The 15,513-nt window shown below is 41.1% G+C and overlaps 1 protein-coding gene across 4 annotated transcripts in view; it reads left to right on the forward strand.

Moving 5' to 3' along the window:
- The window catches only part of tep1 (telomerase-associated protein 1), a 60,265-nt gene that overhangs the window by 24,392 nt on the left and 20,360 nt on the right, over window positions 1-15,513 (forward strand). For all 4 annotated transcript variants that reach the window (XR_005640727.1, XM_039815963.1, XM_039815964.1 and 1 more), the window contains 20 exons: window positions 713-826; window positions 1,071-1,188; window positions 2,107-2,295; window positions 4,705-4,892; window positions 4,993-5,134; window positions 6,263-6,442; window positions 6,620-6,712; window positions 7,459-7,594; window positions 7,707-7,866; window positions 8,176-8,309; window positions 8,408-8,496; window positions 8,836-8,950; window positions 9,154-9,180; window positions 9,258-9,468; window positions 10,603-10,723; window positions 12,866-12,990; window positions 13,112-13,211; window positions 13,958-14,113; window positions 14,788-15,000; window positions 15,277-15,333. Coding sequence is in view for 3 of the 4 variants with exons in the window: in XM_039815963.1 (XP_039671897.1) it covers window positions 713-826; window positions 1,071-1,188; window positions 2,107-2,295; window positions 4,705-4,892; window positions 4,993-5,134; window positions 6,263-6,442; window positions 6,620-6,712; window positions 7,459-7,594; window positions 7,707-7,866; window positions 8,176-8,309; window positions 8,408-8,496; window positions 8,836-8,950; window positions 9,154-9,180; window positions 9,258-9,468; window positions 10,603-10,723; window positions 12,866-12,990; window positions 13,112-13,211; window positions 13,958-14,113; window positions 14,788-15,000; window positions 15,277-15,333 (2,668 nt within the window). In the remaining variant the exon portion in view is untranslated. The remainder of the gene's footprint in view (window positions 1-712; window positions 827-1,070; window positions 1,189-2,106; window positions 2,296-4,704; window positions 4,893-4,992; window positions 5,135-6,262; window positions 6,443-6,619; window positions 6,713-7,458; window positions 7,595-7,706; window positions 7,867-8,175; window positions 8,310-8,407; window positions 8,497-8,835; window positions 8,951-9,153; window positions 9,181-9,257; window positions 9,469-10,602; window positions 10,724-12,865; window positions 12,991-13,111; window positions 13,212-13,957; window positions 14,114-14,787; window positions 15,001-15,276; window positions 15,334-15,513) is intronic.

The raw sequence follows: 15,513 nt of genomic DNA on the forward strand, positions 1-15,513 counted from the left end.
AACTTGCGAGTTCATTCTTCCAAGAACAACCAGCAAGAACGTTCTGCCCAAGAACACAAGTCCGTACTTTGCATTCTTGGTATTGAGAAACGCCCCATGGCTTCCAAACGAGCAAAGTAGCAGTTGGTCAAGGCCACACCCCCACTCTTCACCTTTCCCCCCCCTCTCTCCTCTTCAGTATCTACAGACACAGAAATGGCACATACTAAGGAAAGCTCATTGTGGGACTGGCTCTAGTGGCTGTAATTCTGCACCAAGGCTGAATTTCGGGAAAGAGACTTCAGATAAAGTATTAGGGGACCACTAAGGTCTATATAAAAGCATCCAAAGAGCACCATGTCATGGGACCTTTAAATGTTTTTCAGTTACAAGGTTGTTGTTTAGTAAATCTATCGCTGCCAGTGCTGTATTGTACCTGTATTGTTTTGCGCTGGTCAGGGGGTACTTGGCTTAAAAAACAATTCAAAGAAAAACTTTGAGAACCACTGCCCTAGACCTTAGGTATCAGGACAATATCTGACCTTTTAAGTTTCAATAACTGAGTAATTTAATAAAAAATAAAAAAACGACCCCCGACCAATTCATTTTAAAAACAGTCATAGGATGTTCATGTTTCCATTCAGTTGGTTTCAATGCTGTAATACTAAACAGTTTGCTGAGGATTTATTCAAGTATTTTATGTTATAATTTAATTTTGCTTTAATGTTTTCAGATTAGTTCCTGTGGCGTGGAAATCTGACTTTGTTGCTGAATCGAAGGAGGCTGAGTGTAAAATGGCCTCTCTGAAGAGAAGCATCCGGGCCAGTGGAGTCAAAGTCACTGAAAAGTGAGTCATCTGTCCCGACAGCACTGAAGCTGTTGTATTAAAACAATAGTTCACTATTCTTTTAGAATACTTCTCATTTAACACTTTTATTTTAAAAGTAGTATTTATTATATCTGTGTTTTTAGTATTAACTGGTAAAGTACAATATTTTCTTATAAACCGATAATCGCATTCTGTAACGAAACCACTAAATCATAATTTGAAGTGCCTAAGCTGAGTCTACTTGTCTGTTTTACTGTCCTAGTTACTCGTGTGAGTGGGGCGGCGTTGTGGGGGGGAAACCCTATCTAAAAAACCTGGAGGACTTTGGCAAGGCTGTGCTGGAAGATCTGTGGACGGCTGTAGTAAAGCAGTTTGTAGAAGTTAGTCACTCTGACCATTCAATCAATTACACTTTCCGAACTCCTCATTAAGCAAACTAAGCTATGTGAAACCAGTTGTGGAAGAAGTAATCTAATCACTTACAAGTAACGATACCACACTGTGGAAAAAAAAAAAAAAAAGGTCTTTACAAGTATTTACCAAAGTAAAGTTATAAAAATATTAGCAACCAATTACGCTTAAAGTATCAAAAGTACTTAAAGCTTTATGGCTCCTCAAGGTTGCGCTCAACACATGGGACAATGAACAGAAATTAAGCCAAAAAGGAAGAGGTTTTCAATGGGATGGTGGACAGCAGTTTGAGGAAAATAACAGTTGCCCCCCCCACGTTTAAGTCCAAGAGTGGACCCAGAGTTGCTCTATACTTCTGTAATTTTAAATTTACAGAGTGAAAAACTTGTGCTGCAGAATTGTGCTGTATTCTAACAGTTTGGATTTGTACAGAATAAAGAGAAAAAACCTACACTTAACCTTCTCACAGGCGATTTGTGTTCATAGTTAGACCCATATCATAATGTATAATCATAGGATTGTCTAGCTTGATTGATATATTGATTATGGCAGAATTGCTGCATAGTGATATTATCTGTATCGTGAGCCATGTATCAGATCGTGATTTACCCTGTGATTCCTGCTCCTAATGTCTAAATATGTAAGCAGTACTTCTATTTTGTAGTTGGTTTATTTTGATCTATTTAAAACTGCTTCATATACTGTTGGATAGTTTAATCTAGGATAATGTATCTTTTATCAAGTGGTCCAACACGTCCACATGTCACAACTGTTTTAAGTAATACTGATTGATATAATTTCAAACTAAAGAGGTATCCTGGGACATTTGTCAACACAGCTACCGTTCAGTAGATGGTAAATAACCCCCTCATTTCTCTCCGTGTCAGGAGGATGCCGAGGCAGAGGCTGTGTCCGATGTGATGGAGCAGCAGGTGCACCAGGGGGCGCTGCAGAGGCAGTTCTTCGGCAGGGCCAAGCTGCTGTCTGGGGCTGTGGATATAGTGGAGCAGGCCCAGGCCAAAGGGGGGATGATGGTGGTGGAGGGAGGACCAGGAGAGGGCAAAACTGTGTTCATGGTAAATTTCTAAAAGGAATGATATTCTACCATATTTTTCTATCAGGGATTCTAACCTGTTCATTACAATACGCTCAGATCTGACTGCTGATGGCTTGCTTGTATCTCCACATGTAGGAGAAACACTGATATACTCGATAATCATCACTTAGAGTCAAAGTTATTATTATTTCTATTCAATTCTAAATATCGGCTATATGGATTTTTTTTATTTTTTTTATTGTCCTACAAGAAAATACATTCTTACATTTCAAGTTTCTAAACACATTTCAATATCAAACCCTCTTCCCCATCCATCTCCACCCCTGTGGCTGAGCATCCTTTATTCTTGCTGATGACAATTCTAGTTAAAGTGATGGTTCGGAGTAATTTCACCCTAGGGTCCTTTGCACCATGACCTCAAGCCAAACACCCCCCAAGAAGCTTTTTTCACCTGGGTCTAACATTGGGAGAGTTAGCATAGAGTAGCGTTATCAGCTGAATAGCTTAGCGCAGAGGCTATTGGACCCACGTTTGTATCTCGTAAATGACCCCACTAATAATGCCCGAAATGATACCAAACTTCTACACTAATACAAATAGGTTATGTACTCATAAAACGATGGATTGGAAAGTTTGTAAGTACACCAGAAGTTTATGAACACTTTTCTGCTCTCTGTTGTTGCTGCTGCTGCTACCTGCAGTTAGACGAGTGCTTAGGGCCGTCTACAAATTACTACACTGAAAAGAGATACAAAAATATTTATTAATTTAATGATTAAATAAGGTAATGTCTCCAAACTTACCTCAATTATTAATTGTCTCCTGCTAGTTATACTACAGCACTTACTTAAAAAAAAAAAGTTAAATTAAAAAATATTTTTGTTGCATCTCTTCGGTTGTTCTAATTTGTAGACGGCCCTTAGATCTTGCGCTTTAACAACAACAACAGAAAAGCAGAAGCCAACAGGCAAGAGTTATTTACATAAACTTCTGTTGTACTTACCAAACTTTCCAATCCATCGTTTTATGAGTGCATAACCTATTTGTACTAGTGTAGACGTTTGGTATCATTTCGGGCATTATTAATGGGTCATTGACAGATTCTAGCGCTTAACCATTAAGCTGTCGCTTGTCTTCGCTACTAACGCTCCCAATGTTAGACCCAGGTGAAAAAAGCTTCTGGGGGGGGGTGTTTGGCTCGAGGTCATGGTGCAAAGGACCCTAGGGTGAAATTACTCCAAACCATCACTTTAAGAAATGTCCAAAAAAGCCCCGAGCCAATGAACACTAGCGATACTCTACAGATTTCCAGTGCTGGACTACTATCTTCTTAGCTGCAGTTAAGCCTGCTAGCCAAACTTAATGAGTTTTCTCAAGAAGACCGAGACGGGAATCATCGTTTAAGAGATGCACAGCAGGATCCATTGGGAACTGAACCCCTGTTAAATCGGCAATAGTACCAATCACCTCCCTCCACAAACTAGATACCCCTGGACATTCCCACACAACATGTATAAAGGAGACAATGGTTCCCTGGGGGCAGAATGAACAAACCCATTTGGTGTCTTATTCTCTGTGTTAAATAGGCCCTATGGCAGAATTATATATTGTATATACAGTACCTATGATTTGGATTTTTTGAGGCACCAGCCACATTATCCCAAATAGCCTCCCGGTCTAAGTCTTGTCCCACTTCTGATGTATCTCTATCCCATGCTTTCATTCCTGGTGTGGGCATATACAGTATTTCTGGGAATTTAATTTATCATATAGATATGACACCATCTGCTTGGGCGAATTCAAATCGAAATGGGATGATCCTTTCAATTAGACCTCCAAGGAACCCTGTAGGCTTTACAGGCTGATCTCCTTCTGAAGTAAAAGAAAAGGGAGTGCTTGTCAACATCATATTGAGACACAACTCTTGAAAGTCAAGAATAGTGCTTTCCCCACTAATATCCCGAAGGGTATTAATCCCTTTATCTTGCCAATGTTTGTTAGCAAATGGTTTTCCCCCAGACAGAATAAATAATAATTAATAAATTATTAATTGAGTAATCGTCTGTTCTTTAAAATGTCAGGAAATTGTTAAAAATTGCCTGTTACAATTTCTCAGAACCAAGAATGACATCTTGAAATATCTAATTTTGTCTGACCAAGAATCCAAAAGCCAAAGATTCAATTACAGTTATATTAAACTGAGAGCAAATCCTCACATGGCCCAAGCTAGAACCAACACAGTTTTAGCATTTTAGCTTGAAAAGAAACTAAAACTTATAACCTCAAACCCACTTTAAGGTAGGATGTATTGCATGACTGTTGTATTAGACTGCATTAGTTTTAGCTCGGTGTACCTAATAAACAGGCAACTGGGTGTAAATTGTCAACATGAGAAATATTTACTTCAAACGTATCTCTCTCCACACAGGCTGCTCTAGCAGACACCCTCAGGGCTGGAGTGAAGACCAAGAAAAACCTTGTCTGTGATGTCATCTCCTACTCTACAGCTGCCAGCCAATCAGCACGCTCTGTAGGAAACCTGCTTCGATGCCTCGTTCAGTGGTTGAGGAAGATGAAGGACACTGAGGAGGAATCACCTCTTCCCCGTTCTAACAAGTAGCTAGATTTAAAACTGTCCTTTAAAATAGTTTACAAGTATGTCATATTGTCTATGCATTAACAGCTATTGCTTTTCCTTTTACATTTTTTTTATCAGAGATTTGCTGTCAGAATTTCACTCCACTTTGAGTGACATAAAGAAGACTAAACCTCTGGTGCTGCTCGTCGATGGGGTGGATCTTGTCCGAGATGGAAGAGGTCAGCTGAGCTCTGATTGGATCCCACAGCAGCTTCCAAAGGTCAGTCACATGGATAGGAAACTGAAGGAAAACGTTCACATATTCTGGTGAGGTGGTACGTAGTGGTGTAAATCACAAGTCAATATTATATTGATAACGATATGATATTTGCTGATATCTTAAAGTCTGTCACAATATGATTTTGATTTGATTCAATTCAGGGGCCTGTGCTCGATATGAGACGATATAATTTGCCAATTTAACCAGTTACATTTATATAAACTTTGAAAAACCAACTCAAAGGTCCACTATGAGTTCCTGCATGGTCACTTCTGTTGACATTCCAAGCAGTGCTTAATTTGTAAAGTGGGAGGTCCCGGAGTGCAGAGGGGGGGTGGATCCGGCGACTCAAAACGAGTGTTGGAGGTAACGGAACAAAAAAATAAAAATGACACTGCCTACGTAGCTTCTCTGACTAAAAAAACCTAAACAACGCTTTGTGTACATCAGGGCAATGTTTATTTTTATTTCAGAACATGCATTGCATCGGTGTGAAATGTAAAAAAATGAAACCATGCAGGAACTCATAGTGCACCTTTTAATTTGGATTTGTCAGTTTTATAGCTGAGCTCCTCCAGGCATTTACCTCAATTCAAAACAAACTGTTCTTTTTAATAATTAGAATAAATAAGAAGTGGGAATCTAAAATAAAGGGGCATCTTACAGACGGTATGTATCGATAATATTGGATCGTGGCTGGCCTGACATCTGAAGCAACTTGGGGTTCAGTGTCTTGCTCAGCTACACTTTGACATGCGGACAGGAGGAGCCTGGGATCGAACCGTCAACCTCGTGGTTATTGGACGACCCGCTCTACCTCCTGACCCACAGCCGCCTAAAGCTGCATAATCAAACTGAAATGCGTTTATTTCAACTTATAAAGATCGATGTTACAGCAGTTTGAAGAAATGTCTTCTTACTGAGTTCACATGGTAGCTTTTTTTTTTTTACTGAGAAATGCTTTTAAAATCTTGTCAGCATAATTAATCTGACGTGTGTACAGTGTCAGAGCAGAGACATTATAATATTTCAAAGTTGACAAGGTAACAAACCCAAACATGGTTAGGATGCAGGACAAAAATGTATTGTCTACACTGGTTGACTTTTTAGGCGTTTGTGTGCTTTCAGGGTGTTTGTTTGGTGGTGAGCATCCCAACCAAAGCAGCGCTGTTACAAACCCTGGCCAAGAGAAAAGGCACCGTCCTGTTTTCACTGGGACAGCTTACCATGCCGGACCGGAGGGAGATAGTTCAGAAGGGCCTGGACACCTTCGGGAAGAAACTCAGTGACTCTGCATTCAACAACCAGGTTCTTCTCATGTGTTTTACACTGTAGACATCACACTATGTTGTGAACTCTGACAGTTGTGCGTCTCCAAACATTGCTCATATGCTTGAGGCTGCAATTGATACTCAAGTGTTTGCCCTACACTCTTTAATCTAATGCTAATCCAACCCTCAATCTATGCTGTGTCTCCTCATCCAGCTCCAGGCGCTGATAATGAAGAAGGGAGCATCCAGTCCTCTCTACCTGCACCTGGCCTGTGAAGACCTGAGGAACTTTGCCTCTTTTGATAAGGTTAAATATTTATATATATTTTTAGATACTTCCACAATGGTATTTGCTGGTTGTATTTCCGGTGTTGGATGTAGCAATGCTATGTATTGTATAGGGTGGATGCTTACATGAAACCTTACAATATGTAACACAGGTAAAGAAGCTGATAACCGAAAGCGTTAATGCCAATATTAAAACCAGATTTGCTTGCAGCTCTGTGAGACTGAGCTAAATGCTCCCATCAGAATGCTAACATGCTCATAATGATAATGACAGTATGATCATGTTATAGCAGGTGTGGTGTGTTGGCACGTTAACATTTGCTCATTAGCGCTACACACAAATTGCAGCTGAGGCTGATGGAATGCCAATAGGTTAACAGGTATTGGATTATAAGACAAAGTATAGGACAGAATGAAATGGTGACCTGATGATGGAGCTAAATGAAAGGCCCGGGGGGGTGGGGGGGTCAAAGTTTTCCTCTCTGGACCATGAATATGTGAACCCAATTTCACTACAATCCATCTAATAGTTGAAGAAGAAAAGGCCAGAGGATCACCACAGTCAACAGAATGATTCCTCTAGGGACGTAGGGAGCTAATTTCATGTGTGAAGTGGTGTGCAGACCAAGCTACACACTGGCTGACTGACATTGCCATTCATTTATTGTTGTTTTTTTTGTCAGAGTGAGAAATGTTAAACCACCCCACTACCAGTTGAGTTGCTTTAACTTAACATACTTAACATTACATGTCTCTGTGTCTCAGTTGAAGGAGAGCCTCCAGGGCTTGCCTCAGTCTCTGAGCCAGTTGGTGCAGTACAGCCTGGACAGAGTCTGCTCCCAGTACAGAGGAATGCTGGGACTCCGCCGGGCTCTGGCAGCTCTCACTGTCAGCACCACTGGTAAGATGACCATGTTTTTTTTATTTTTTTTTTATAGCAAGTTCTAATAAATTTAAAGGGATATTATAACCAAAGCGTTGATTTCCTTAACTGTCTTTGGCTTCATCGACAGGCCTGAGGGAGAGAGACTTGTACTCTGTGCTGAACACATGCAATGACTTGTACTCACGGGACGGACAGGTCACATGGCAGGAAGTACTGCAACTGTCCAGGAAGCCCAAAGGACGCATTCCCATGGCAACTTTCACCCGTATAGTGCAGAGCTTACAAAGGTATGAATCCGATGTTAGTTAAAAGTGGTGCAAAACTCAAAGTATTCTTGCGCCCATATCTTTACTCTCCTTTACTATAATTTACAGTAATGTTAGTTTATTTTATTTAACACCTTTTGCCCTTTTCACTTAAATTGAATAAACTTAATCATAAATAGTTTATTGACTGTGTGCTTTTAGATTTCCTCCATGTTAGAGGGAATACACATTTGGTCTCTTTAGATACAGTATTCTGATGTGTGAGTCCAATTATAGACAACAGTCCTAAAGGAGGAAGAGATATTAAACCTATATGGATCTTATCTGCAGTCTGATTGGTCCGTCTCATTGCCACGACACTGACGACCTGCTGGCTCTAACCAACCCGGAGGTGAGGAGGGCCTTCGAGGACGTACTCCTGCCAACAGAAAGTGACAGAACCAGAGCTCACCTCGTACTGGCAGGTAAAGTACACACAGTCTGTTTTAATGCAGTAAAAGTAAGTATTAGTTACTGTATATTTTAATTAGTCTCATATCACTCTTATGTCTCTTTTTTTCAGCTCATCTGTGGGCCCTAGCCGACCCGCAGGGCACAGATACCTTCCTTCACTGTGAGGCCAACTCTGTACTGCAGCTGCCTTCCAGCCTGGTTAGTCATCTTCCATCACCACCCACAATACAACACAGGCGCTTTGATGTACAGACTGGTTCCCGAAGTGTTCGGATATCTCCATTGATGTTTCATTAAATGCCTATATAAAGAGTTTTAAGCCTGGAACCGAGCCAGCCGGCTATGAGATGCATCATGACCATGAAACATTTGATTGGGTGCAAAAACAAACATTTTGAAAATGGTAAAAAAAAAAAGTCAAAGGAACAAGACTGTACAGAAACAAGAGACTAACGATAGACTGGTAGCAACTCGCTTCAGCCGTTCATCATGACATTTTACGGTTGATTTTAACTGCCTTCATTTGGTTTTGGTCAGATTCAAAGTGGCCAGCTGGAGGCGCTTCACTTCCTGCTCTCCAGCTACTACTTCCTGTATGCTAACGTGCGCCACGGCCTCCTGCACCCCCTCCTGGAGACCTACAGCTTGTATGGTGAGCATGCATGACGACACTGTATGATGAATATGGTAACACCTTTTGATAGTTTGGCTGCCTTTTAGAAGGTTCTCCATTTAATTCTTTGTGTTTTCTTGTGTGCATTTGAATGAATTTGAAATGTTTGCAAGGATGGTTTTACTCTGTAAACCTCCCCTTGAAAGATGAAAATCCTAACGTAAATTTTGCTTTTCCTGTAGATAACGAGCTTAAGTCTGCACCTTCATGTAAGTGCTTAAAACAACACATCATTTACACATATAAGTGTGTTTTATTCCTTACTAGTTTCTCTTTGTGCTCTCAGTTGGCTTCCAGGGTCATCTAGACGACTGCCGGAGTTTCCTGCGGCGTCACAGCCCCCTGCTCTCCTCCTGGCCGCCTCTTTTCCTTCAGCAAGCCCTCAACGAGCCTCCAGAGACCTCTGCTCACACCTGGGCACAAGGCCTGATGGGAAAGGGGGGTGCCCGAGTAGTTGAGTGGCTAAACAATGACAGTCAGATTCTTCAGGAGACCAGGTAAGCAGGTTGTCTGCAAAGTGGTTAGAAGTAGGGCTGGGAATCCCCAGGGATTTCCCAAATCAGTTTGATTCCGATTCACAAGGTCCTGATTTGATTACATTTCTGATTTGATATCAGTTAGGTTAATTGAATTCCATTTACAATACCAATTTAGTTTGAATATAAAAGAGATTCTCGATTCTTTCAACCCAGGCCTAGTTAGAAAAAGTGTGTTGAAAGTGTCCCTAAAATCCTGCTATTTATCGCTGAGTATGAATTTCGAAAGCTTTATTCCTTTTTAAGCCACCAGCTTCTTTTTGTTTTCATTCAGATGTAACTTATCTTCAGCTTGAATATATTTTTGTCTTTTTAGTTGTGCTGTCAGTTAAACGCGTTAACGGCGTTATTAACGGCGTTATTAACGGCGTTATTAACGGCGTTATTAACGGCGTTAACGCAAACCCATTTCAACGGCGTCAATTTTTTATCGCAAGATTATCGTTCTTTTTGGCCTAGCAAACTTTGTTGTTTTTTTCACATGCTGTTTGCAACAACTAGTAACATTAGAAAAACTACAACACCACACCAGATCTAGCTAGACCGGAAACAAAACAACAGGCACACACACTTGTTTGGGCATGCGAGCCGGCCAAAGAGTAGTAGGCTAACGTTACGTTTTGAGTGGATGGCGAGCGCGAGACTCCGAAATGGATGCCAATAAGATTCTGAATGGTAAGTTTACTTTTAAAAAGTTGCCAAATGGTTCCATTGACAAGACCAAAGTGATCTGTGTGTTTTGTCGCAGCACATCCAGTCTGAAATACCACTTGATGGCCAAGCACACAGCTGATGCCAATTCTCCGCCCCCTCGTCAAAGCCAGGCGACAAAAGCACAAAGCAAGCGGATCCACTTTTCCATGTTGATAAGAGCATTAAAATGAGAAAAAATAATGGGACAAAAAGAAATCAAGGGACATTTAGAATAGATAGAAATGTGCGATAATTGCGAGTTAATTAGGACATTAATGCGATTAATCGCGATTAAATATTTCAAGTCGTTTGACAGCACTACTTTTTAGCCTTATATCTTTAGGGTTTAATTTGTTATTGATATCTAGGAATGTGTCAATGGTCTGGTGTGTTTCATGGCAGTGAGCTGGTGTCCACCTTCTCCTCTGAACCCACCTGTGTGGTTGTGAGCTCGGACGAAGAGCTGATGGTGGTCGGCACTGGACAGGGAATGCTGCATTTCATCAACACTCAGACCGGACAGGTACAAACCCATTTTCCGGTAGAAATGTACTTTTTGGCCTCCCTTCCTTGTCTTCTTTATCGCGTCACTTTTTCATCATGTCACACATCTCTGACTTGTTTGTTTTGTGTTGATAGTAGGGATGCACCGAATATTCGGCCACCGAAAATTTTCGGCCGAAATACTTTTATCACCGAAACAATACGGCTGAAATGTTGTGATGACGCAAACCGAAACCGCGACCTGCACGTGTGTCAGTACCCGATCCGTTCCACCTGCAAAGCGTCTCCTAAGCAAAGAGGTTGAGACGGACCACGGAGTGAAAACAATGAAAAGTACGCTCTTAGAGTCTGTCAGCACACGTTTCAGTGAGATCTATTCGGATCCTCTGCACTTCATCGCGACTGTACTTGATCCGCGTTATAAAGACATTACTTGGATGCGGAAATAAAGCAGGGCGCACAAGAAAGGCCGCGATGGATGCGGAGAACCGCGTGGAGACGGAGCACGCACGGAGCAGCGCCCAGCGCAGGAGGAGATCAGAAAGAAAGTGCCTCAAATAATAATAATAATAATAACAATAGGTAAGCTATTCTGTTCTTAGGCTACTATATACTGTATGTAACTATCAGATTGTAGCCATATTTCTGCAAGATATTTTTTAAATTAAACTTTAAAATAAATTTATACAATTGCAATGCCTTGATTTTAGTAAAGTTAGTACACAGTCATAGCCATAAATGCAATGGTACTAATAATTGGCATAATTTCTTTCGGTGTTTCGGTTTTCGGTTTTCAGTCTTGGTTTTCAGTTTCGGCCAAGAATTTTCATTTCGGTGTATCCCTAGTTGATAGTTTCTATTTGGCCAGTGAGTAGCGATCTTTACCGATTGTTAGTGTCCCGTTGCCAGGCCTATCTCCACAGCGTAAGGTCTGGCTACACCACAGATACATTCTGGTATAGGAGAAAAAACGCTCTGGGTTGTTTGCATTTCTTTAAACCAATCACTATCTTCTTGGGCGGCGCTAAGCTCCGGACGCAGCCATGGTGGCTCTGCAAAATAGTCTCGGGAAGGAACTTGTTTTGGTGGAACATTTGCACCCCCGTAAAGAAAATGCCACATACAATATTAAATGAAGTTAACTTTTGACACAATACAGTAAGCTGAGCTATTTAAATTAGCTGGATACATGTTTAAACCTTATTTCCTCTTACCAGTGTATCGCCGCGTGTACTTCATACTTGCGTTTGGACCTTGGTGCATTGCTATTATGATGGTGGATTTGCACCGTAATATTTTTATTTGTAATCTTTTGCATGTTTGTGTGCTGCTGCGCGTCCATGTGTGTGTAACAAGCATAGTGTGCGCGATGTGCGTGAGACTAGGCGCATTTTACTAATTTGCTGTTAAAATAACAATGAAATGCTGCGCTATTGACTTTAGACCAGGTTTTTGTTGGTCAATGGCCCGATCACTTCCCGCTGCCTCAAGATAGCAATACGCAAAGAATTCACCTGAACACACCTCCCTGTAAGACCAGCACGCCCATGGGCGCAAAGATGGGTGCAGGTGCATTTGCTATTTAAACGACGCGGGCGCTGGACGGGAAACTGACAACTGCGTCAGGCTTTGCGCTGCGCCGGGTGCAAGATAGGGCCCAGAGAGCGGAAGGTGGGGGGCAAAGGCTTTATCCTGGATATGTACTTCTGTTGATCCAGACTAACCAATTGTAGACTTTACATGTTTACACATCATTCATTTTCAGCTCATATTCTGTACATAAACATGTACACAAGACGTTAGCACAACCTAATGTCTTGTGCATAGAACATCACGTTCACATGCACTACCTGTAGTAAAATCCACGTGTCAATGCAGCATCTCAGTAATCAGATGGCATGCTGCTGTCACAGTGATACTCTGAAATCTAGCTGGTAAAATCTACTAATCTTTCTCTACCCCGATTATGGAAACTAGGTTTCATGTAAATGATGTTTCAAAAAATCTGATTCCTGTAGAAATTGATTGCATGTAAACACACTAATTGTAAATATGTCATGTTGTAAGTCTGAGAAGAATTACTGTTCAGTTGTCCCACACGCTGAGAAAAAAAAGAAGCAACAAAGCTGTCTAATATCAACTCATACCTGGCTGTGCACAGGAAGTAAAATCACTGGTGAGCAGCTGTGACGGCATCTCCAGCTGTGTATTTCTTAAGGATGGACGTCTTGCTACCACCTCCTTTGATGGACGAATAGAGATCTGGGACATCGGGAATGGCTGCAGGTGAGAGGAGAGTCTGAAGGAAAATAGACCAAATACCTCAGACAGTATGAATCTGGGGGTTATCATATAGCTCAGGCTACTGATGTTTGAATTAACTGACTGGTGTTTCTTCTTCTTGCAGAACTGCTCTTATTGAGGGCCACACTAATATAATAACAGCCAGTGATATCACTGCAGACAGGAAGCACCTTGCCACAGTGTCTCTGGACTTCATGCTGAAAGTTAGTCTCAAACAAATCACATTCAACTTTTGTTGGCAAAATCAGTTGCTTGTTTTTTGTGTTAGTGTTTCTTTATTCTGCCTTTTTGGTTCCATGTATTCTGTGTGATTTGAGACAGCTGTTTATTTCATGTGTGTCCCAGGAAGACTAGAAGCCACTTTGTATCAGCTAATCTGAATATGAATAAGGGCTGCACGATATGAGGAAAATATGTGCTATGCCATAACATTGTTGAATATCGCGATAACGATAATACTTGCGATAAATAACTGATATTAAAGTGTACTCCGTTCTGCTGCTTTCAGTATTCTGCTAAAATGAATTGCTTGTTGAATTTAAAACAAATAAAAGGAAATAAAACACTATTTTCAATAAAACATTCTTTTATTGAACAAATGAACATGGAATTGAATATAAAAGGCACCACTAAAAAATAAATGACCGTTACATTTTAAAGTGCAGTTTTCTGCTGATATTTTCTTTCAACTAACACAAAACAATCTGAGTCTCTTTCGCGATGTGTTGCATCTTTTCGCAATGTTTATTGCTCCAATTAATATTGCGTTGAGGATTTAAAAAAAACCCAGAAAAGACGATATATTGTGTAGCCCTAATCTGAATATCTAAAACAGAGATTACCGCTGTGAAATTATACTGTCAATTTTTACTAAATTGCACATCACTTAAAATACTAACTCTTAACGTAAGCGTCCTTAATTCTGCTGAATGTTTTTCTGCTATTTCAGGTGTGGTCCTCTACTAAAGGTAATGAGGTCGCGGCCCTACCCAGCTCCAGCCCTTTGAACTGTGTGACCTTTGACCCCGAGGGTCACCTGCTGGCTGCTGGATGCTGGAATGGGAACGTGATCGTGTGGAACTGGCTTCAGAACAAAACACTAACGGTGAGCTGTAAAGATAGTCGCATACTGAGTTTAATGCTTACTATTTCAAATTAAAGGTGCAGTAATTAAGCATTATAAAACTAACTTTCTGTCATATTTGCTGAAACTGACCCTATGTTCCAGTAGAACTACATTAATGACTACATGAAAAAATCTGTCTCCCTTGGCACCACCTATCTACCTAGTGCAATTTGCAAAACTCCACAGCTCCCTGTTCAGATGCACCAATCAGGGCCGCGTGTCAATCACTGCTCATGCACACACATTCATTCTCCCTTGTGGGGGGAGGGGCTTAGGAGACCATTTTGGGCTTTAGCGGAAAGGGGGGAGGGACTGAGAAGTTGTCGATGTTCACATTTTTTGGCTAAGTCCTGGATCTTCACAATCCTACCTACGGCACCTTTAAGGTGGGAATTTCTGTTGGAGTCAACCTGGGCTCTAAACAAAAGGTCTCACAGTGACTAAAGTGAAATACTTTGTTCTAACACTAAGCTAATGAAAAGGCAGACAGCTATAATAAAATCATGAGACCGTAAAAGTTTGTGAATCAGGTAAAATAATAAGGAACTTACTCCGTGAACAGGAAAGACGATATTAGGATAAGATGAGACTAAAACTGTTTATTCTATTTTTTCTAAATACAACCACTGTTTCTCCTCTGTCTGCTCCCTCAGTCGCTGTGCGGTCACAAGCGCTCCGTGCGCAGTGTCTCCTTCTCCCACGCCTCCTCCATGCTGTGCTCCGGGTCCATGTCTGGGGAGGTCAGGGTGTGGTCGGTGCCCACCTCCACCTGTGTGGCTTGTTTCCAGGCTCACTGCGGAGCCACGGAGGCCCTCACCTTCTTGGATGAAGGGGCCATGCTGCTAAGCGCCGGCTCTGATCACACGGTGAGGCCTCACTGCCTGTACATCAGAGAAATGGAACTTTACTCTGGGAGCCAGGGCTGCAGGATTGTTATAATATATTTACTCCACTACTTGGCTGACGTTAGTTACTATTTAACCAAAAAACTAACTACAAACAAATGATGATTTGGAACTTTTCCATTTGTTTTGTTTCCGAAAACACGGTCACAAAAAAAGACTTAGAGCACTGAGGCTCAGAACATTGTCACTAATTTTGAGATAAATAGCTTCCTTTTTCCATGTCCTTCTGTATAACAGCTCCAGCTCTGGTCAGGAGGACTTGGACGGTCGGTCACTGTATTAAAAAGCGAAGAAGTAAGCACCTCATTTATCTTGTGTATTAACTTGTTTAACTTCATGTTGCCTATCTTTCATGCCATACTGTATATTCTGTGTGTAAAGTAAAAGTTATGGCATGGTTGGGAAAAAAAAAGATCCATCCAAAAGCTGCCATTTAGTGAAAAAGGAAGGACTTTTTTTTTTTTTTTTTAATAG

This window comes from Perca fluviatilis, chromosome 11, assembly GCF_010015445.1.
Source record: "Perca fluviatilis chromosome 11, GENO_Pfluv_1.0, whole genome shotgun sequence".
Classification (NCBI taxonomy): Eukaryota; Metazoa; Chordata; class Actinopteri; order Perciformes; family Percidae; genus Perca; species Perca fluviatilis.